The sequence below is a fragment of the Mirounga leonina genome, unplaced genomic scaffold, assembly GCF_011800145.1.
Source record: "Mirounga leonina isolate KUSES-001 unplaced genomic scaffold, KU_Mleo_1.0 Mir_125, whole genome shotgun sequence".
Lineage (NCBI taxonomy): Eukaryota > Metazoa > Chordata > Mammalia > Carnivora > Phocidae > Mirounga > Mirounga leonina.
This window is the reverse complement of record NW_023270305.1, coordinates 52,413,734-52,438,015: the sequence shown is the minus strand read 5'-3', so window position 1 is coordinate 52,438,015 and position 24,282 is coordinate 52,413,734. Positions and strand designations below refer to the sequence as shown.

General features: G+C 37.9%; 1 protein-coding gene across 5 annotated transcripts in view; it reads left to right on the top strand.

The window, feature by feature from the left end:
* KIAA1841 (KIAA1841 ortholog) overlaps positions 1-10,817 on the top strand; it is a 53,439-nt gene extending 42,622 nt beyond the window's left edge. For 4 of the 5 annotated variants that reach the window (XM_035001483.1, XM_035001482.1, XM_035001485.1 and 1 more), the window contains 6 exons: positions 3,786-3,877; positions 4,874-4,902; positions 4,981-5,054; positions 5,718-5,806; positions 7,559-7,650; positions 8,974-10,817. In XM_035001483.1, the coding sequence (XP_034857374.1) occupies positions 3,786-3,877; positions 4,874-4,902; positions 4,981-5,054; positions 5,718-5,806; positions 7,559-7,650; positions 8,974-9,010 (413 nt within the window). In that variant the 3' untranslated portion in view covers positions 9,011-10,817. Of the gene's footprint in view, positions 1-3,785; positions 3,878-4,873; positions 4,903-4,980; positions 5,055-5,717; positions 5,807-7,558; positions 7,651-8,973 lie in introns of those variants that run through there. The other variant, XR_004678570.1, reaches the window with a different exon arrangement.
* Positions 10,818-24,282: the final 13,465 nt, after the last annotated feature.

Genomic DNA, 24,282 nt, shown 5'->3' with positions numbered 1-24,282 from the left:
TATATTATATATAATTATGTTAGGGTTATGATTTTTGTTTTAAACAGTGGTATGTCATCTAAAGAATGTAGGAGAAAAAAGAAAAATATATACATTTAGTCTTTTATATATATCTACATATTTACTATTTTTTTATATCTGAGTTACCATGTGATGTTATTTTCTTTTATTCTGAAGAACTTTTATTTTCTATAGTGCAGGTAGTCTAGCAATAAATTCTTTCATTTTTATTTATCTGAAAATGTCTTTATTTCACCCTTTTTTTAAAGATTTTATTCTTAAGTAATCTCTGCACCCAACATGGGGCCTGAACCCACAACCCCAAGATCAAGAGTCATCTGCTCTGAGCCAGCCAGGCACCCCTCACTTTTGTTTTTTAAGTACAGTTTTCTTCAGTATGGATTCCTGTTTAACAATTACTTTTTTTCTTTTAGCAGTTTGTGTTTCATTTCAATATCTTCTGGCCTCTATTTTTTCTGATGAGAAGTCAATCATTGATATAATTGTTCCCCTGTATGTAATGTGCCCTTTATATCTTGATTCTTTCAAGATTTTATTTTTTACTTTCAGAAGCCTATGATATGTCTAAGTGTGGTTTCCTTAATGGCTATCTTACTTGGTCTTTGTTGAGCTTCTTGGATCTGTAAATTAATGTTTTAAACAAAATTTGGGGAGCTTACAGTCATTATTCCTTTAAGTACTTTTTCTGTCCCTTTCTCTCACTTACCTTCTGGAACTTCAACACGTGTATGTTAGACCTTTTGATGTTGTCCCATAGGTTTCTGAAGTTTTGTTTCTTTTTCTTCATTCTTCTCTATGTTTTTTGGATTGGAGAATTTCTAATGCTTAACTTCACATTTCACTGATATATTCTCCTACCATTTCAGACTTTCTTTTAAGCCCCTCTACTAAATATTTCGATTATTGTGCTTTTCAGTTCTAGAATTTCCACTTGGTTCTTCTTTTATAGTTTCTATATCTTTGTTGAGATTTTGTATGTGTTTATTTAATAACACCCTTTTCCCTTTCAACATACTTATAATGGTTGTTTTGAGATCATTATGAGCTAAATCCAGTATATAAGCTCTCTCAGAATCAGTTTCTATTGACTGTTTCTTTTCTGAGTGGTTCATACTTTTCAGTTTCTTCATCTTGTAACTTTTGGTAGATTATCTGTGCAATTCTGAAATCTATTTTGTTCTTCTGAGTATTGTTGGGTTTTTTGTTCTAGTAGGCAGTTAACTTGCCTGACCCAAACTGCAAAATCTGTCTACTTCATGTCTCTGCCCAGGTTTTTCTTGGCTGCTAACTGCTCCTGTTTTAGCCTGATCCCCAGGGTCATCCAGCCTGTGTAGTTATAGTAGTCAGGCAAGGTTTTGGACAGACTTTATATTCGGATTTGGGAGCTTACCTGCTTAGTGGTTTTCTTGCTTTGTGGGTTCCCCCTAGATTTCTAGTTGTTTTTCCAGTCCCAAGTTGGGCTCCTGCTGTCAGAGCTTGAGCTCTATACATTTTGGGAAAGCATTTAGTCAAAGGCACAAGAAACTCTGATCTCTCACCAAAAACAATTCTGTCTTGCAAGCGTCAACACCCCAACCTAATTTCTGCTTGCCTGTTTAGCTGGATTTCCTCGGGTCTCCCATACACTTTCATAATTTAATACTCATTTGAGCAGAGTTTACAGTCATATTTTAGATCTCAAGTCTTTTGTGACTTTCTCCCAAAATTTTCCATTTAAACTTCCAGCTTCTCTTACTTTGAATTCTAACATCTTTTTCCTGGAACTCATAAGGCTGTAATTTTCCTCCTTTGGCTCAAGGTATTGGGAAGGGCCCTCAGGCAGAAAGCCATAAACTCACAGATCTCACCTTATGCATCTATTTTTTTTAAGTTTTTAATTTTAATTCTGGTACAGTTAACATACAGTGTTACAATAGTTTCAGGTGTACAATAGAGTGATTCAACAATTTTTTTTTAAAGATTTTATTTATTTGAGAGAGAGAGAGCATGAGCAGTGGGGGAGAGGCAGAGGGAGAAGGAGAGGGAGAAGCAGACTCCCCGCTGAGCAGGGAGCCCGATATGGGACTTGATCCCAGAACCTTGGAATCATGACCTGAGCTGAAGGCAGCCACTTAACTGACTGAGCCACCCAGGCGCCCATGATTCAACACTTCTATACATTACTCAGTGCTCATCACTATAAGTGTACTCTTTAATCCTTGTCTCCTGTTTCACCCCTTCCCCTACCCCTCACCCACTTCCCTACCTTATGCATCTTTTAAATATAAACACTCAACTTTCTACCTCCCTTTAATTATTTGCCAGTACCTACAGATAATGGTTTATAATATTTTTGTTCTGTTTTTATCATTGTTTTCTTTGGAAAGAACTTGTCTTCACATTCCATTATCAAATCTCACCCTATCATGTCTATTAGCAATTTTATAACACTTGTTTATCTCCCATTTTAACTATAAACACATGTCAGGGACTCAGGGCTTATCAGGAGGCAAATCAGTCTATCTAGATTGTTAATACTGTTTTTATGTTATTTTACTTTATTTTATTTTGAGAGAGAGAGAGAGAGCAAGCATGAGTGGGGGAGAGGGGACAGAAGAGAGAGAATCTTAAGCAGGCTCCATGCCCAGCATGGAGCCTGACTTGGGGCTGGATCTCAAGACCCTGAGATCGTGACATGAGCTGAAATCAAGAGTTGCACACTTAGGGCGCCTGGGTGGCTCAGTTGGTTAAGCGACTGCCTTCGGCTCAGGTCATGATCCTGGAGTCCCTGGATCGAGTCCTGCATCGGGCTCCCTGCTCAGCAGGGAGTCTGCTTCTCCCTCTGACCCTCCCCCCTCTCACGCTCTCTCTCCCATTCTCTCTCTCAAATGAATAAATAAAATCTTAAAAAAAAAAAAAAAAGAGTTGCACACTTAACTGACAGAGCCACCCAGGCATCCATTTTTGGGTTTTTGTTTGTTTGTTTGTTTTTTAATTTTAGTATCTTCAAGGTTATCTTCCTTGTAGCACATTTTACAGGTTTTCCATTTGTGGTAGTAATATAAAGTTTCCCTTTAAATGATAGAGCAAAAATTGCACAGGTGGTATACAAATAATTGATGTTTGGGAAAGTGATCTAATGTACTATCCTTACATTCATACATTGATTTAAGAGAAATGACTCTTTCCCCTCCCTTTTTTCTCTTCCTCTCCTTTCTCCTCTACACTGTCAGCCTGAATAAATTCAGAATATTGATTGTAGAAATGCACCAGTCCAGAATACAGTTTGCCCCAAATCTGCTTCCTCCCGAGATCATTTCTGTCCTATCTCCATTTTTATCTTCATGGCCCCTCCTCCTCCCCAAGCAAAAGACATTTTAAAGATTTTTTTTGTGAGTTCACTTATTCCACTCTCAAACTGTGTTTTTCTGAGTTATAGTTATTTTTATATATATAAAAATTTGGAATTAGGTGATGATTCCACTATTTAGATTTAGAGAAATTATGTATAGTTTTTCCCAACATTTTCAACATCTAGTTTCATTGGGACTTTGAATTCATTTCCCTGACTGTTTTTCATCAAGTAGAAAGAAGAAAAGTAATTAAAACGAACCCCTGTAAAAACAAATTCAGTTTGACTTCTCCATATATTTACTTTTTATTTAGAGGTAATTTGTTAATTTTAAGAAACAATGTTTTTTAATGATTTTATTTTATTGTTTGTAAGTAAGTAACAAGTGCATTGGAGAAGCATGTGAGACATAACATTGACTCTCTATTGTCAGGGAAAAAGGAAAAGCCAAAGAAGTTCACAAAACAACCAAAAAAGCAGATGTCTTCACCCTGTGGTCAGAAGAAAGAAAAGGCGTTAGAGAAGGTAGCTCTAAATTATCCATTACTGTTCTGAAGTTCATATTGAGAAATAAGCAGGCAAATATAGCCAAGAAAAATCTGAAGAAGAGTAACAATATACCACAGTGAAATGCTAGCAGTATAAAAATGAACAAAGAAATTCCATATAAACTGAGATTAAAGATCTCTAAGATATATTGATAGGTGAGAAAAAGAAAGTGCTGAATAGTATGTAAATTGGCATATTCTAACATTTCTGTAGCATGGATAGAGGAATATATATGTCTTTATATATCCATAAAATATCTCTGAAAAACTGCAAAGGAAGTTGAAAAAAGACTGATTGCCTCTAAAGAAGGGAATTGAATGGGGAACACAGATTTTTTACTATATGTGCTATTTGTAACTTTTGAATTTTGAGCCAATATTACTTATTCAAAAATAAGATAGACTTTGAAATAAGAAAAGTAAGTAGACTTTATAATTTTTAAATAAATTATATTTTATTACCTTTTAAAATAATTTTTATTTCCCATACCTTTGAAGGAAGGGGTAAAAAGCCAGGTAAGAATAAGAGGACAGTAGTAACCACATTTGACTAAAAGAGAAACCATGGATTCCGAAAATGTATGAAAGGCTGGGTTGCAACAAGTTCCACACAATTACATTGGGCAGATTGTACACTTATCTGCATGCTAAGTACCACAAGCACACAAATGGGTGAATTCTAAAAGATTGCATAAGCTGGGGCTTCCAGGTCAGACAAATAAAGCTGGGTTCAAATTCTAGATCTGTATCTCTTTGGACAAGTTTCTTAACTTCTCTGAACCTGTTTTATTATAGAGATAATTATGGCAGCTGTCTCATGTGGTTATTGCAAGGCTTAAATGAAATAATACTTGTAATGCTTTTGGTACAGTGTCTTGAACTCAATAAATGTAAGCTTCTTTTTATTATTAACTATAACACAAATCAGTAAATGTGTTCTAATTGGACCTTAATGTTGTCTACTCTTTTTTAGTCAACTTCTAGAGATGTGTCTCCTTTCATGTGAGTATTGGTCCTTAATCCAATCAGATAACCGCTCTTAAAGCATCAATGCTGATTTTTGTTTAATTTTTCTAATAGTGTGAGTATGCAGAAGAATAAATGGGATGCCACAAGATCCTTGAGATTCAACCAGGATGCACAAAGGGAAGATGGTAGGTTTTAATATGTACGTAATGTACAAATTAGGTATAAATATCAATGATAGGAATCTTTCATTTTATGAAGTATGCTGAATAGCTTAAAAAATTCCAACTAGAATAAGGCTCAGAATTCGCACATTCCCTTAGGAATCAACCAGAATTTTTATTTGTTTGTTAAAAGACAGGGTCAAGGGGTGATGCAGAATCCCAAGCAGGCTCCCCTCTGAGCACAGAGCCAGATGTGGGGCTTGATCTCATGACCCTGAGATCATGACCTGAGCTGAAATCAAGAGTGTGACACTCAACCAACTGAGCCACCCAGGCAGCCCTCAACCAGAGTTTTATTAGTATACAATCCCAGCAGATAATGTACTGTTTTATACATCTGTGGTTTGGAGGTATCAGGCTGACTGTTGCCCATTACTTGCACTCTAAAGATGACTGACTATCATATTTTAGGTTGGTTTAAGTAGCCTTAAAACCAGCACAATTATCTATGTATGAGCCATTTGCCACTTGCTGTCTAAAGTTCTTCCAAGATAAATAAGTGTGTATGTCTGTAAAATAGTATCCAATGATATTTTCATAAATTCTTGATAACTGAAGTGTTCTTTAAGAAATAAAAGTTATAAATCATCCTCATAAAAAGTTAGGTTTATTATTTTTTACCTCCAGATCAGCGGCGGATGTCTGAAATTACAGGGCACCTAATAAAGATGAGATTGGGTGATCTTGACCGAGTCAAGTCAAAGGAAGCAAAAGAAGTAAGAATTATGTGCTAGTGTACTGTGCTTGCTTAGATATACCTTCCTACTTTATTTTCATCATGAGGTATATAAAGATGTTTTAGGCAGAATCTGAAAAGACCGATTTAAATACTTTAATATATTTTTATATTCTGTCCCATTTAGCCAGTTGACTCACATAAATGTTCTCCATGTTATTATCCATGGCCCATGGGTCCTCTATAGCACACATAGTAAAGTAGGTTATTGCTGGAAGTGTAATATCACACCAAGAGTAGATTAACTGTGAAATTGCTGACCAAATGCTGACTACCCAGAGGGTGACTTTTTGGAAGTTGCTGATTTCAGTCAACTCTGTAGGCAGTGCTTAGATATTATTTCTAAAATAAGATGTCATCTTGCTGAAAATGATGACTAGAAATACCTATGTTCTTACTAAAATTATGTATTAGTCATAACACTATATATTAACATCAGTATTGGTATTATGTATTTATAATTACTCTTGCCCTAATTCTTTTATTTAAAAATTTACTTCCCTATAAAACTTCTAAAGCCTTTCTTTTCTTAATTTTAATTCCAATATAGTTAACATACAGTGTTAAAACTTCTAAAATCTTTGTGACCTTGGTTAGGCAAATATTTCTTAGTTGTGACACCAAAAGCATGATCTATAAAAGAAAAAATTGACAAATTGGACTTCATCAAAATTTGAATGACACTATTTTTGAGAGTCACTTTTTTTGAAAGACACTATTAAGAAAATGAAAAGATAAGCTATAATCTATGAGAAAATATGTGTAAAACACTTACCTGGTAAAGACTTTGTGTCCAGAATTTATAAAGAACTCTCAAAACTTAATAATAAAATAAATAATCCAATAAAACTAAATGCGCAAAAGATTAAGCAGACACCTCATGAAAGAAGGGATATAGATGGCAAATAAGCACACAAAAAGATGCAACATCATTAGTCATTGGGAAATGTAAATTAAAACCTCAGTGAGATACCCCTGGATACCAACTAGAATGTCTAAAACGGAGAAAGAAAAAAATGCTGGCCAGGATGGAGAGCAACTGCAACTCTCATATATAGCCAGTAGGGATTCGAAAAGGAATGGCCGCTTTGGGAAACGGTTTGTCAGTTTCTTATAAAGTTAACCATTTAGTCACCGCAGAGATCAGTGCACACATGCTTATAGTGGTTTTAGAAATTCAGAAATGCCAAAAACTAGAAACAACCCAAATGTCCTTTACCTGCTAAATGAATAAACCAGCTGTGGTACATATAAAAAAGAAAGAACTACTGATACATCAGCAACATAAATGAATCTCCTATACATTATGCTAAAGTGAAAAAGGCCAGACTGAAAAGGCTCCAGACTCTATGATTCTACTTATATAATGTTTAGGAAAATGTAAAACTATAGGGACAATAAAACAGAATAAGCAGTTTCCAGGAACTGATCATGGCAAATGGGTTGACGTATGAGAGGCACAAGGGTATTTTCTTGGGGTGATGGAAGTGTTGTATGTCTCCCTTGTCATGATGGTTAAACCACTGTATGCATTTGTCAGAATTCAGAACTGTGCACTAAAAAGGGTGACTTTTACTGTCTGTAAAATTATTCACAGAAATTATAATTCAAAGGGCCTGAATTTTGAAAATCAGAATTACTTCTAAGCTAAAAAGTAATGCCATTTTCATAAAGCAGAGCTTCTATTGATTCCATAAAAATAACAACTCCATTTTGCCCCTTTACTCTGCAGTTTGCAGGAGGTATTTATTCCAGACTCGAAGCGCAAATCAAGGCCTCAGTGCCAGTAACTGCACGGCAAAGCAGCTCAGAAAAAAATACAAGGTAAATCAGCATAAACAAATTCAGAATACCACTGGCTTTGAGATGATTTTCTTTTTTTTTTTTTTTAAAGATTGATTTATTTATTTTTAGAGAGAGTGCAAACGGGGGGAGAGGCAGAGGGGAGGGAGCGGGAGAGAATCTCCTGCAGACTCCCGCTGAGCATGGAGCCCCACACAGGGCTCGATCCCAGAACCCTGAGATCATGTCCTGAGCCGAAATCAAGAGTGGGCCGCTTAACTGACTGAGCCACCCAGGTGCCCCGTGATTTTCTTTTTTTAGGGAAAATCATATGAACACTAGCAGCAGATAATTGGAGTTTGGTTTGTTTTGTTTCAAGGGTTAGATCATCAAGACATTAATCAGAACCAGATTTTAACTTAAACATAAGGCTTAAAAAGGTCATAAGCACAAAATTTAATGAAAGTATAGTTTTTTTAAGTTTTCCTGTTGATTGAATCAGCTCTGTTCTGAGCCAGCTACAGATAGGAATGTAAGTTCTGCTACTGTGAATTAGTAGAATTTTATACTGTTTATAGGTAATATATTATTTATTTAAATCATTGAAGTCTTTCCTGTTCCTTATTTTATTTCTCTTAATAAAATCTAACTTGTTGGATCCTCTATCATTTTACATCACAAATTTTCTTTTAAAGATTAAAAGTTATTGAGATTGGATCATTAATACTACAGATCTAAATGCCTTATCAGCAGTTCTGAAATCCAGAAATCTCAGAAAACCAGTAAGACTTTTTTATACATTTGTGGCAACTCAAACCCAAACTGAGCTACTATGATGCTATTTATAGTTTGTATTTATCTCACTGAATATAAATGTTCATTTGTTTCACTGAAGAAGCGTTAATGTGTTTGCTTATAAGGCACTGCTCCAATCCATGATATATAATTTATCTATGATATTATCTGCCCCACCCCCCAGGGCGCCTGGGTGGCTCAGTTGGTTAAACGACTGCCTTTGGCTCAGGTCATGATCCCCGGGTCCTGGGATCGAGTCCCACACCAGGCTCCCCCTGCTCTGCAGGGAGCCTGCTTCTCCCTCTGCCTCTGCCTGCCACTCCCCCTGCTTGTGCTGTCTCTCTCTCTCTCTCTCTCTCTCTCTCTGTCAAATAAATAAATAAAATCTTTAAAAAAAAAAATCTGAATTCCAAAGTATGTCTCACTCCAGGGGTTTTTAAAAATGGATTATGGGGCTACATGAAGTTTCATTAAACTTTGATACTGTCAAGCAAACGTAACCTAAAGCAACAGCAACTTCCTGCTATTTTAGACGCATCTCTGACCTTCTTTTCTATTTAAAAAATCTAGGTCTAAAAGCCGTTTTGGTCCAGGGCGTCCTGCATAAATCACCTTAACTATAACTAAAAAGACAGAAGACACACCTCTGGACATCTGAAATTGCTCAATTCTTGAAGATCTTCAGAACAATGACTTCTAAATGTTTTAAGTTATTTATTAATTATTCTTGCAAACCACATAAATCATAGTGCTGAGGGAAATGTATAGTTAGGTCTTCTGAAATCCAAAATTGTAAATATGAAACTTCTTAAATCTGATTTTCCTTTAATGTGATACTAGGCTATGTAGAAAATTAGTATTTACAAATTTGCATAGTTAAGGCTCCTGATATTTGTTATCCTTTATTTATTTGAAAGAGAAGAGGCCTAAACTCTCAAGTAGCTAGGACTTCTTAAGACCTTAAAAAATTAAGGGAACACAGCTGGTGGTGGTACTGTGCATGTCTTTTGGGCTGTAAATCTTGGGATAGCATTGGGGACTGCAGCTTGTGTGATGAAACTCCCAGTGATGCTAATTTTAAGTTTGCATGAGTATTAAGGAGTGACAGGTCTCAAGACTGCATTAAAGAATACCTCAAGGTGTGAGGTATTTCCTGTGTTGGGCAGGAGAGTTAATTTTTTTCAGCATTATTCCATGGAAAGCACAATGTTAATCCAACTTGTTTTTCTTTCGGTTTTTAATGCTTATCTATTGGTTATCTGAGCTGAAATTACCGATTAGTACCTCTTTTTCTGTGACACCAGTGCCATTCTGAATTTGTTAAAACAACTATTGGTAGTTTTAGGGTAGTAAATCATTTTGGTTGTATGGAACACCCACTGTGCAGTTCTCAGGGCTCTAAAACTTAACCATATTTCTTAAGCCATTTGAATAGCCCCTTCAAACAGTTATAGTTACTTAGTACTTTAGCAATGTCTAGAAGGAAACATTCCCAAATACATTTGATGGGTGAAAAATGGCATACATTCAGTAGAAATCAAACTAAATTCTATTTTATAGATCATGTTTTAATTTTTCTAACCAAGCAGAAAGAGTGCTCAGGGAAAATTTGTTCCAAACCATAAGCATATAAAAAATTATGTGTTTGAAAATTACTTGTATGTAGGCCTCTGAAAAACTTTAAGATGCACTGTTTCTATTTTCAGTCTTCATTTATAATTGGAATTTCTTCAAATTTAGAGAACAGGCTTTGATAATGTGCGACAGAATGGCAGTTTCTATTGAAATGTTGAAGTGTTAAATTCAGTTAACACATACAGAAATCATCTTAAGTGAGTGTTTTAGTTGATAAATGAAGCTAGATGTTATTTGATGTTATATGTATGGCTTTTCCAAGTTTTTTTTAACTTCTGTTTGCCAATTTTGTTCCAGTTTAGATATTTTTTCAATTGTTTGATATTTTTGAAATAGATTATAAATTTTTTATTTTCAAAAGAAAATGTTTTATAGTACATGATCTGTAAACTCTGTTAAATACCAGAGTCTTGTTTCTTTTACTGTATTCTCTGACTAAAAGTATTTAGGCTTGTACATGTTATATAGTGTGATGGTCACAACTGGAAGAGGAAGTATGCTCTTTAGATTTTTAACTAATGGTGAAAAGGCAAATTGCTTCTCCCCTGGGAGGACTGTACCAGTGAATTGATTTTTACAAACCAGAATTTATCGGAATTTGATTCTCTTCAGAATATGCTTTTTATTTTGTTAATGTCTGTAATACATAGCACAGGTACCAAAAACATTTTAATCAAACTCGTAGTACTATTTCTTTTGCCAAATACTTTGGAAGGGTTTTACCTTACATTAACTCTGAATTCACATGTCTTTAATTGAAATAAATGTTAATGACAAAAGTTGTTTGAAAAGTCCCTTGCTCTGAACCATTTCATCTTCTCAGGAAAATGTGGGTGGGCTCTAGAGCACAGGTTTTCATGAAAAGCTTGTTTGAAATGAGGTTATCCTGGTAAAGATTCAGCCAAATATTTAAGAGAGAAAATATTGCAGAAAAGATGATCTGGTAGCAGAGTTTATTCCACACTATTACATCATGTTGTTTGTAATTTTCCCTCTTCAGAATGTTCCGCCAGATATTGGGAGATGTGCTAATTGCTTTGGAAGCTGAGGCTAAAGCCCTATTATGCTAAACTGCTAAGGGCAGATTTTAATATAAAAAACAACAACAAAATATACCTTTCATATCTAATACCTGGGATTAATTCTTCAGCTATCCTTCAGCTATTCACTGAGCAACTATTATGAATCTCACCTTTTTGTACCTCCTAGGTAAAAGGTACTGAGATACCTAGCCAGTTCAATTCAAATAGGCTAGCTCTCCCACGCCCATTTAAAGCTGATCTAGGGGCGCCTGGGTGGCTCAGTCGTTAAGCGTCTGCCTTCGGCTCAGGTCATGATCCCAGGGTCGTGGGATCAAGCCCTGCATCGGGCTCCCTGCTCCTCAGGGAGCCTGCTTCTCCCTCTCCCACTCCCCCTGCTTGTGTTCCCTCTCTCACTGTGTCTCTGTCAGATAAATAAATAAAATCTTAAAAAAATAAAAATAAAGCTGATCTATTGGGAAAGATGATGTGGTGGTCATACTATTCCCCACCCTTACTGGATTGTTGGAGGATTAAATGACTTAATAGATCTAAAATAATTAGGACAGTACTTTCTGGCCCTCTATCAATGTTAAACTATTATTGTTGCATTGTTATTTTAGTATTTGGAAAGTAGCCTTAAATTCTTTAAGATGAGAGTTTTATATCCCTCTTTCCATAATTTGAATTGCTAAGAATGGTGGGTGTGGATGTGTATTTAATGCAAGAAAGAAAGAGGCACCTAATACTTTGGTGGTTGTTATGGCATCATGTGTTACTTAAATATATTAAAGGTCTTGGCATTATTTAGACAAAGTTAACAGCATTTGGGGAGGAGCTAGGTAGGAAAACTATTTCCTGATATTGGTGGTGACCTATACTGTTTCCAGAGGTTTACTGAAGGAGAGAGAGTGAGAGCTGCACTAGTCTTAGAGCAGCCCTCCTTCCAAGATGTATCTTTTCTTTTCTTTTCTTTTTTATTTATTTGACACAGATTAAGAGAGAGAGGGAGAGAGCAAGCACAAGCAGGGGGAGCAGCAGGCAGGGGAGAAGCAGCCTCCCCGCTGAGCAAGGAGCCAGATATGGGACTTAATCCCAGGACCCTGGGATCACGACCTGAGCTGAAGGCAGACACTTAACTGACTGAGCCACCCAGGCGCCCCCATCCCCTCACTTTCAATCTGCATGTGTATTTAGGTCTGAAATAAGTCTTGTAGGCAGCATATAGATGGGTCTTGTTTTTTTATCCATTCTGTCCCCTTGTGTCTTTTGATTGGAGCATTTAGTCCATTTACATTCAAAGTATTTATTAACAGGTATGTATTTCCATTTTGTTACTTGTTCTATGGTTGTTTTTGTAGTTGTTCTCTGATCCTTTCTTCTCTTGCTCTCTTCTCTCACAGTTCACTGACTCTTTAGTGATACACTTGGATTCTTTTCTTTATTTTTTGTATATCTATGACTGGATTTTGATGTGTGGCTACCATTAGGTTTGTTTATAACATCTTTAACATCTTCTGCATATAGCAGTCTATGTTAAGTTGATGGTCACTTAAGCTTGAACCCATTCTTTACTCCTCTCCACCCCACATTTTAGGTACATGGTGTCATACTTTATATCCTTTTATTTTGTGAGTTCCTTGACTGATTTTTACAGATATACTTACTTTTACTGCTTCTGTGCTTCCTACTTCTCTTACTCTTACTTATGGTCTTTCCTTTCCACTCCAAGAGTCCCCTTTAATACTTCTTGCGAGGCTGGTTTTGTGGTCATGAACTCCTTTAGCTTTTGTTTGCCTGGGAAACTCTATCTCTCCTTCTATTCTGAATGATAGCCTTGCTGGATAGAGTATTCCTGACTGCAGATTTTTTTTTTTCTTTCCTTTCAGCACTTTGAATATATCATGGCACTTCCTTGTGGCCTGCAAAGTTTCTGTTAAAAAATGCACTGATAGCCTTATGGGTTTCCCATATATGGAACTGTCTTATTTTCTCTTGCTGCTTTGAAAATTCTCTCTTTATCACTACTTTTGCCATTTTAATAACTATGTGGCTTGGTGTGGACCTCCTTGGGTTGATTTTGTTGAGGGATCTCTGTGCTTCCTGGATCTGGATATCTGTTTTCTTCCCCAGATTAGCAAAGTTTTCAGCTATTATTTCTTCAAAAAAAATTTTGTGCCCCCTTTTCTCTCTCTTCTTCTTCTGGGATCCTTATAATGTGAATGTTATTACACTTGATGGAGTCACTAAGTTCCTTAAGTCTGTTCTCATTTTGCATAATTTTTTTTCCCCTCACCTGTTCAGCTTGATTACTTTCCATTATTCTGTCCTCCAGGTCACTTAATTTTTCTTCTGCTTCCTCTAGCCTATTTATTCCATACAGTGTACTTTTTATTTCATTTATTGTGTTCTTCATCTCTGATTGATTCTTTTTTATCTCTGTGTTAAGGGTCTCACTGATGCCCTCCACTGTTTTCTCAAGTCCAGTGAGTATCTTTACGATCATAACTTTAAATTCTCTATCAGGCTTATTACTTATATCCGTTTCCCTTAAGTCTCTTGCTGTAGTTTTGTCCTGTTATTTCATTTAGGACATATTCCTCTGTCTCCTCGTTTTGTCTAACTCTCTGTGTCTGTTTCTCTGTTAGGAAAGTCAGCTACATCTTTTGCTCTTGAGAGTAACGGCGTTATGAGGAGGAGGTCCTATAGTGCAGTGCAGTCTAGGGTCACCTTGGGCTTGAGTTTAGTCAGACCAGGCATTTGCCAGAGATGCAGTAGCACCAAACTGCTGGGTGCTTTCCCTGTGTTGTCTCCCGAGAAGTTTTTGTTTGTGAGTGGAGCCTGCAATGGGACAGACTGTCTGCCCCTAGCCCACTGTTGGGGGCCACTGTCTAATTGGTGTATGTGGTTATCTTCCCCTCACCGCAGGGCAGGAGTAACTTTGGAGTAGTGCTGGCTCCTGTCAGGGCTGCTTGCTCACTGCCAGCCTTGTGGCCCTGGTTTGAATGGGCTTTGGCAAAGAGCATATTGGAGGGGACTTGCTGCTGCCACTGGAACTGGGCCAGCTGGGGTGGGGGACACAGTTTTAACAAGGTATGCACTGATCCACTTGTGAAATGAGACCTACCACCTTGCAAGGACCAGGTCCAGCCTGGATGGATCTGCAAAGCATGCATGGACATGGTACACAATTTTTTTTTTTTTTAAGATTTTATTTATTTATTTGACAGAGACAGAGACAGCTAGAGAGGGAACACAAGCAGGGGGAGTGGGAGAGGGAGAAGCAGGCTTCCCGCCGAGCAGGGAGCCCGATGCGGGGCTCGATCCCAGGACCCTGGAATCATGACCTGAGCCGAAGGCAGGCGCTTAACGACTGAGCCACCCAGGCGCCCCATGGTACACAATTTTAACAAGGTGCATGTAGGACTTTTGCAGGGCCCATAAAACGCAAAGTGCTCAGGTCAGGAGACACAGTATTGGCAAGGTTTGCACCAGTCTTCTGGGGGAGGGGACCCACAGCATAGGGACTGAGCGGTGACTGGAAAGGGCAGATCTGCCAAAGCTGGGCAGGGTGGGGAGGCACCCAGCAGTTTGTAAGAGACCTAAGTAAAAGGAATATAAGTAATATGCCTGATAGAGATGTTAAAGTAATGCTTGTAGGCGGCACCTGGCTGGCTCAGTCAGAAGAGCATGTGAATCTTGGTCTCCGAGTCTTGAGTTCGAGCCTCACATTGGGTGTAGAGATTACTTATAGAAGTAAAAATAAATAGATAATGATCGTTAAGATACTCACTGGACTTAAGAGTGAGGGGGCAGGGGCTTGGTGAAAGCAAGTTAGATAGTGAATGTCAGTGTGTGCTGGTTCCTGCAGGTGGCTGTGTTTATGCTGGGGGGTGGGGGAAGGAAATGGCACCTGTCAGCTCCTTTGTTCCTGGAGAAGTCCCTCAGTGAACCCTATCCCTCCGGGACACACTCAGATTAGTAAATAGCTCTCCTCCCACACATGCACCAGGCATTTTTCAAACTGCTGCTTCTATGCTATATCTCTACGGGCTCTTTGTTGTGCTGTCTCTTTGAGGGTGGGGACTCGGCTCCCTCTGGGCTCTGTCAGAGCTGAGCCCATTGATTTTTTAAATTCCAGGTTTAAGTCCTGCTGATTGTAAGAACTCAAGAAATTCGGCCCCTCTAGCTTTCAAAGTCAAATGTTGTGGGGATTTGTCTTCCTCATGTGAGGGTCTGTTTCTCTCCCTTCTTCATGCCCATGGCTCCCTCCCTTCCTCTTGTGGTTCATTTAGGTCCTCACCACATCTCCACCCTTCCTACCCTCTTGATGTGGCCTCTTCTCTACCTTTAGTTATACAGTTTTTTCTGCCAGTCTTTGGGTTGCTTTCTGGGTTATTTACATTGATGTATTATCCAGTTGTATCCATTGATGAATGAGTATTATCCGGTTGTGTCCATTGAATACTCCATTGAGTATTATCCAATTGTATCCATTGATTAGGGTCCTCCTACTCTGCCATCTTCCCAAACATACCTCTCCACATTTGTTAACTTTGAATGGTGGATACAGCTGTTGGTTGTTTTAGATTCTATGCTTGTCTGTTGTTAATATATTTTCCAAATTAAAAAAAAAATAAGCCAACCAGAAGGTATTGATCATTAAAATTATGAGAATTTCAAAATTAAATGAGGGACACCTGGGTGGCACAGTTGGATATCCACTCTTCGTTTCAGCATGGCTCAGGTCCTGGTCTCAAGATCGTGAGATTGAGCCCTGCATCAGGCTCCTTGCTCAGCATGGAGTCTGCTTGAGATTCTCTCTCCCTCTCCCTCTGCCCCTCCCACTTGTGTGCTCTCACTCTCTCTCTCAAATAAATAAGTAAACCTTTTAAAAATAAATAAATAAAATAAATAAAAATTAAGAGAAAGCTTGAACAAGAAATATAGGCAACTGTCAAAATTATTTTACATCAGGAACAAATACATGAGGGGATCTCTAAAGTGTATTCATTTATTTATATATTCTAAAGTGTATTCATTCTTCTAACCATAAGTAGTCATCTACTCAGGGAAGAAAGGGGACTTTTTTCCCAGTAAGTAGTAAGTAGTGGAACTGAATATTTGTTAAATGACATCTAGCTTTGTCTGATTAATCAGTGTTAAGGACTTTCTGACGGTAGTTCTGGAGTGGGCTTAGAGTCACCAGGTGACTCTTTTATGAAGATGGGTTGAAAACCACACTGCTATGTGCTACAATATCTATCTATCTTTTCTTTCTCTCTCTCTCTCTTTCTTTCTGGCTGTAAACCTCAGCCAGAAATATGTTCAGGAGCTTTAAAAAAAAAAATCAGGAAAGTATCGATTCTGACACCAGAGCACTGCCATAAGGTGGCAGGCACTAAAAGTACCAGGAAACCATAACTTAAATGAAATCACACGATACGCTTTACACTGAGCCTCCTTACCAAGTGTACCTGGGTATATAGCTTGTAGAAGGAAACAGAATATTGGAAAAATAACTACTAAGGGCAATTGTAGTCAAAATACATAAGGAATCCTAGGAGGCAAGTGAGAAAAAGGAAGAAAAACAGAAAAAAGAACAAGGACTATTCCTTTTCAGATAAAGTTTAAAGTTGGTGCCCTTCTTCAGTGCCAGAACTGCCTATTCTCACAGCCATGCTCTTGCATAGTTATTCTACAGATTCTATAAGCATTCAAAAGCCTCCAATGGTTCTGAAAAATGGAGGGGGGGGGACATTTAAATAATCTGAACAAGCCAAAATAAGCAATAGAAAGTGAGTTAGTACAACTTAAGTACATAATAATGAAATGTTTCTTCTTTTAGTAAATATTTTACTTACCAGACAACATCCTTTAAATGAGTAAGTTAAGGTCCAGATTACCTAGCCAACCAAACTCTGGTCACTGTCCTCACTGCAGTTGTCCAGAAACCTGCCGCCCTCTTGCTCCTCTCCAGCAGGGCAGAGACACCAGACAGATTATAGAAAAACAGCTGACAGATTTACACCAATATGTTAATGGAGGTTATGTCAGGGATACAGCAGAGGAGGTAGAATTATGGATGCTCTTTCTTATCATTTTTGCCTGCCTGTATTCTCTTTTTACTTATCATTAAATATTTCAAGTAGACAGAGAAAGTCCAGAGGGTAATACAACAAACATTTAGGTACCCTCCACTCAGCATTTTGACATAATAACATGATATATATATTTTTATAAGAAATGAAACATTCCAAATACCTTCACCCTTTTACAGATAATCCTTCTTCCAACTTTTACTTTCCTGGAAGTAAACACTTGCCTGAATTTGGTGTTTATTATGCCCATGCATGTTGTTATACCTTAACTACATATATCATGTATCCACAGCACAATATACTACATAAACTTTATACATGATGAAATCCTACCTTACATCTCCTTTTATGATTTTTTAGAATCTAAATTATGTTTTTGAGACTTACACATTTTGAGATGAATACGTTTATTTATTTTAGCTATTCTACAGTAATCTATTCTATGAATCTACCAAAATGTCCTTATCCATTTCCTGTCAATGGACATGGAGGTTATTTTCAGTTTTTCTCTTAAAATAATGCTGCAATTAAAACTTTTTTTTGCAGTTAAAACTTTTTTAAAGATTTTTTTTATTTATTAGAGAAGAGAGCGCGAGCGAGCACAAGCAGGGGGAGTGGCAAGCAGAGGGAGAAGCAGGCTCCCCACTGAGCAAGGAGCCGGATGCAGGGCTCCATCCCAGGACCCTGGGATCATGATCTGAGCTGAAGGCAGATGCTTAACCGACTGAGCCAGCCAAGCATCCCTGAAGTTAAAACTTTTGATCATCATCCTTGTGCACACATGAGTTGAAGGGTATGCACATCATCAACTTGACCAAACATTTCTAAACTCTTCCCCACAGTTGTTGTACCAGCTTAGACTGCTACCAGTAGTAGGTGAGAGTCCTTTCAGTTTCCTCACCAAGAATTAAGATTATATCAGTCGGGATGACTAAATCATGCCACAATAACCAACAACCACAAAATCTCAGTGGCTTAATTCGAAGTCTTATTTCTTGTTCATGCTACAAGTACAGTGTGCGTCAGCAGTGAAGCTATGTTCATCAGAATCACTCAGGGATCTGGGTGACAGAGGCTCCAACATGACACAAGCTTCCATGAGGCAGGGGAAAACTAAAGGGCTTGCACTCTGGCTGTTAAAGTGACACACATCACTTATGCTCATAGTTGATTGGCCCAAACAAGCCATGTGACCACCTCTAACTTCAAAGAGCTCCCATTTCTACTGTAGGGTCTGAATGTTTGTGAATAGTTGTCACAGTACTGATAGACTAGTTTTTACTAGCCCAGTGAGAATAGGAAATGTTCTGTTATTTTTATTTATATGCCTCTGATTATTACTGAGGTTGAGCATATATTGACATTTTTATTGGCCATTTGTGTTTCCTCTTTTGAAAATTGCCTGTTTATATACGTCACCCATTTTTCTTTTTTTTTCTTTTCTTTTTACAGAAAGAGAGAAAATGCAAATGTGGGAGTGGGGGCAGAGGGAGAGAGAGAGAATCTTTTTTTTTTTTTTAAAGATTTTATTTATTTATTTGAGAGAGAGAGAATGAGAGAGAGAGCACGAGAGGGGGGAGCGGGAGAGGGAGAAGCAGACTCCCCGCCGAGCAGGGAGCCCGATGCGGGACTCGATCCTGGGACTCCAGGATCATGACCCGAGCCGAAGGCAGTCGCTTAACCAACTGAGCCACCCAGGCGCCCCGAGAGAGAGAATCTTAAGCAGGCTCCACCCTCAGCACAGAGTCTGACATGGGGCTTGATCTTATGACCCTGAGATTATGACCTGAGCTGAAATCAAGAGCCCAATGCTTAACCTACTGAGCCACCCAGGCGTTCCATCCTTTGCCCATTTTTCTATTGAGTTTTTAAAGATTGATTTTTGTAGGATTTCTTTTTTTTTTTTTAAAGATTTTATTTATTTATTTGTCAAAAGGAGAGAGAGAGCGCAAGCGAGCACAAGCAGGGGGAGCTGCAGGCAGAGGGAGAAGCAGGCTCCCCACTGAGCAAGGAGCCCGATGCAGGACTCGATTCCAGGACCTGAGATCATGACCTGAGCTGAAGGCAGATGCTTAACCAACTGAGCCACCCAGGTGTCCCCAAGATTTCTTTGTATTCTGAAGGATAAAATCCTTTATGCTTATATGCATTATAAGTATCTTTTTCCAGACTGTGGCATTTCTTTCTACTTTGTTCAAGGTGCCTTTGTTCATGGAAGTTAATGTTGACGTAGTCATATTTACCAATTTTTTCCTTTATGGTTGGTAGTCTCTGTGACTTATTTAAGAAATCCTTTCATATCCTGATATTTACACCGATATTTGCTTTCAGAACTTTTAAGGTTTGGTTTTCCACATTTATTTTTTTATTTTTATTTTTTTTTAAGATTTTACTTATTTATTTGACAGAGAGAGACACAGCGAGAGAGGGAACACAAGCAGGGGGAGTGGGAGAAGGAGAAGCAGACTTTCCGCGGAGCAGGGAGCCCGATGTGGGGCTTGATCCCAGCACCTGGGATCATGACCTGAGCCGAAGGCAGACGTTTAATGACTGAGCCACCCAGGCATCCCGGTTTTCCACATTTAATTAACCTATGATTGACTTTGTTGATGGGATGAAGTGGGGATCTGATTCTAATTTTTTTCTATTTAAATATAAAATAATTCCAGCCCCCCCCCCCATTTATCCTTTCTCCACTGAATGGTAATGCTACCTGTCATATATCATGTTTCTATGTATATGTAAGCTCTTCTGGGATCCTTATTTTTTACCATTGGTCTTTGTCTAGTCCTGTGCTAGAACTACACTGTCTTAATTCCTATGCTTTATAAAGACCTTTACATCTGCTTGGCTAAGTCCAACCACTTTGCTCTAATTTTTTCATATGTTTTTTAAACACATGTTTTAAAAATTAAGGACTATAAAAAGATTGTATGTCAGGGAAATAGAAACCATACTAGATATTTCAATAGAGGGGCACTAATATGAAGAATGAATTAAACAGGCATTGGAGAATTTAAAAAGTAAAAAAGGGGACATTGAGGTAATACAGTTGTCTTTTTTTTTTAAGATTTTATTTATTTATTTGAGAGAGAGCGAAAGCGAGAGAGATCACAGAGGTAGAAAGAGAAGCAGACTCACTGCTGAGTGGAGAGCCCAATGTGGGGCTCGATCCCAGAACCCTGAGATCATGACCTGAGCTGAAGGCAGATGTTTAAACAACTGAGCCACCCAGAAGCCCGAGGTAATACAGTTATTGCAGGTAGTAGCCACCACCCTTAGGGCTGAAGGAACAAAGTGAAGAAGTTGGAGGAGGGGCCTTGCAGAGTGGAACCCACATTGGTGAGCAAGGGCACTGCCAGGTTGGGTATCACTGCCTCTGGAGCTTAGAGGAAAAAACCTGTGGAGCCAGGACCCAGACCTCTCAGAAAGGGGCTCTACCGAGCTGATGCCGGCCGCTCTGAGGAAGTGCGGCAAGGCCATGCTTGCTGAATGGGAATGCTGAGAAAAGCTAGAGACCACAGACTTCTGCTGCCAGAATGGAGATCCATTGCTGGGGTGACATTGACAGAAATTGGGAGCAAACAGAGGCATGTCCCTTCTTCTTTCCTGCTACCTTCTGGTCTCCTACTTACACCTCCCCCAGGGCGCTAACTGGCAAAGGAGAAATGTAGTGTCCCAGCCCCAGCATCACAAAGCAGAATACAGGAGGATGAATAGGAGCTGAGAAGCAATTGCTTCATAACTGGCAAGGACAGAGTAAAAAGTCTCCTTTTCATCTTTATTTCCCATCTGCTCTGTTCCCAGTCCCCGCCCCACCCCACCCCACTGTTATTTTCTCAGATACCTGTCTGACATTTCTTTATGCATATACAATCAAATGAAAACATAGATTTTTTTCACTTTTTAGCACAAAAGTAAGCATACTATATATGCTGTTTTACACCTAAACACTGTTGTGTTTTAGTATATTGCATCTTAGAAAGCATTCCATAGCTCATAGAGATCTTTTTAACAATTGTATAACATCTCATTGAGTAGATGTACCACAATTTATTTAACCAGCCCCCTGTTGATACACATTTGGGTAGTTTCCAACCTTGTGTTACAAATAATATGCAGTGAATTACTATAATGCACGCATCACTTTGCTCACATGCAAGTACAGCTGCAGGATAAATTTCTCAAAGTAGAGTCCCTGGGCCAAAGGTTTATTATTTTGATAGTGTCAAATTATCCTTCAAATGTATGTCTAACAGTTTCATCAGTAATGTGTTAAAGCACCTGTTTTCTATTAGCCTCACAGAGTACTGTCAAACTTTTGAATTTTTGACAATCTGATAGGTGAAAAATGGTATCACTGTATAATATTAGTTTGCATTTCTTTTCTTTTAGATGAGTTGAACATCTTTCATAGGAGTTATTTATTTTGCAGTGACTGCCCACATTTTTTGCCTATTTTTTATTGAATTGCTAATGTCTTATTAATTTCAGAGCTCTTTATATAGTAAGGATACCAGTTTTTTGCCTGATATGAATTGCAAATAATTTACCTATTTATCATTTGTATTTTCACATGGTATATGGTGTCTTTGGCCATTCAGAGAGTTTTTATGTTTAGCCATTCAAATTTACCAATCTAATCTTTCATGGTTTTGTATTTTGAGTCATATTTAGAAAGATCTTTTACATTTAAAGGCTATAAAAAATTCTCTTGTATTTTCTTCTAGAACTTGCATGATTTTATTTTTCCCATCTAAGTATTGAATTAATTTAAAAGTTTTGAGACACCTGGGTGGCTCAGTTGGTTAAGTGTCTGCCTTCAGCTCAGGTCATGAGCCCAGGGTCCTGAGATCAAGTCCTGCATCGGGCTCCCTGCTCAGCGGGAAGCCTGCTTCTCCCTCTCCCACTCCTCCTGCTTCCCTGCTTGTGCCTCTCTCTCTGACAAATAAGTAAATAAAATCTTAAAAAAAATAAAAGTTTTCATAGTATAATGTGTGAAGTATGGATTCAACTTCATTTTTCTTTTCATATGAATACTCAGTTATCCATGGATGGTATCAATAAGTGCAGGTATTGAGGGGTGCCTAGGTGGCTCAGTCAGTTAAGCTTCTGACTCTTGATCTCAGCTCAGGTCCTGATCTCAGGGTCATGAGTTCAAGTCCCACATTGGGCTCCATGTGGGGCGTGGAGCCTACTTAAAAAAATAAATAAATAAGCACATGTATTGAATAGAATTCTTTCCTCTCTAATTTGAGATGCTATATTTATTATATTCTAATTTCTGGTTTAAGATAATGCTAACTGCAAACCCAAAAATTGTTCAAACACAGAAGTTTACCTTTCATTTGAATAAAATCCAAATAGGTGTTTCTTGTTGGCAGGTATCTTCCTTATGTGGTAATTTGAGGACCCAGGTTCTTATCATCTGTTTCCACCCTCTTCCATGTAGCCATGCCTACCTATCTCAAGTCCAGAGAGGGGAAAAGCAGAGGTTTACATTCGAGATATTCGTAGGGGACAGGCCTGGTAGTAGTGCACATGACTTTCGCCCACATTGAATTGCTTTGACCTCAATCTCATGACCATACCTATTCCCCCACTTATGGAGCCTTTTCATTTCTAATTCATATTCCCTATTGCCTTCTCTCTTTCTTAATCAATCTTGTCAGAGGTTAATATGTTTTATTAGGTTTTTCAAAAAACCAGCTTTAAAAAAAACTCATTGATGAAGAGATTAAAAATTATAATTGATTCCCTCCCACCCTCACAACCCAAAGAATTCCAGGCTAGTAAAAAATTTGGTGAAGACCTACGTGAAAACACTTGGGAGCACATATTTGCCATCAACCTGCTCTGCTGCCATCAGAATTGGATTTGGACACATGATAACATCCTAAGCAAGGAGCTGTGGCTTATAATGGAAAAATGGAAAACATTCAGAAAAGGACATGTGAACATTGCATATACTCCTGATAGTATTATAGACTCAACACTGAAGTTCATTCGTCTTTTAGGCCAACTGGATTTAAAGGAAGCGTTTCCATCTGCTGTAAAAATTGTCATTTCAATTATGGATGTGTTTACACTGCACACTCTGGATGAAGATATACCATGGGGTACACAGTTAGCAGCCACGTATTCTCTGTGACTCGAGTCCCAGCAATCCAAAAGAAGCATCCAAGATACCAGAAGCCTGGAGGAAAGAGACCTCTAATAATAGTGTTTTATCTGCAGTTGTCAACTACCTGGAAGTCAATTCATTGTGCAGAAGAACTCAGCTAAGTCACTGATGTGTCACTGTGTCTAGAAACGTGCCTTTACAGATTTTGAATACAAATAGATTAGTAAACTTTCAGAGTACAACATAAGGCTTAAAAAAGAAAGGCATAGATAAAATGGCAAGAGATCTCTTCATTGTTTGGGAAAGAGATGGTGAAACAAGGAATTGCATAGTTGTTTTTCCCTAAACTGCTTATCTTTCACTTCAGGCTGTAATGATCATGACATTCAAATTGTATTATTGTGTCTTGGTCAAACAACAAAAACTTGAACTTAGCCATTTTTTGTTTTGTTTTGTTTTTTCTGCAGAAAAGTGTCCTTTTAGTGATGTTCTAAAATTGAGCAGCATTTTATAATGAACTTGACAATATAAAAATGTGATTTGATTCCTGAGCTATGTTTGTGTTTTTCTCTCAAATGATTGAAAAAATAAATTTACTAAAAAAGAACTAGAAGAGTCTTCCACTATCTTAGCTAGAAATGAGCGACACTTTTTTTTCAAGGCATAGTGCACAATTGTTCTGAGTAAAGCACAGAGAGCCCTTAGCAGAAACTCTCTTTCATGCACTTTGTTCGTATCTTTAATATTTCTTAAACATATTTATATATCAGGAAAAGGACAACTGGAGAATAGAAGTTTAATTGCAGGGTTTTTTGTATCAATGACATGAATTTACAGATTTAGCAGTGACTGCAGGCAGATCTCTTCATGTACTGTGTATATATCGACAGTCCTATCATGTGTTTCACATTTAATGATATTCTGTTTTTGGAATTTTAGCATATGTATAAAGAAAAGGAATTTAATACCTCACCATGGTTCTGATTTGTCTTATATTAAT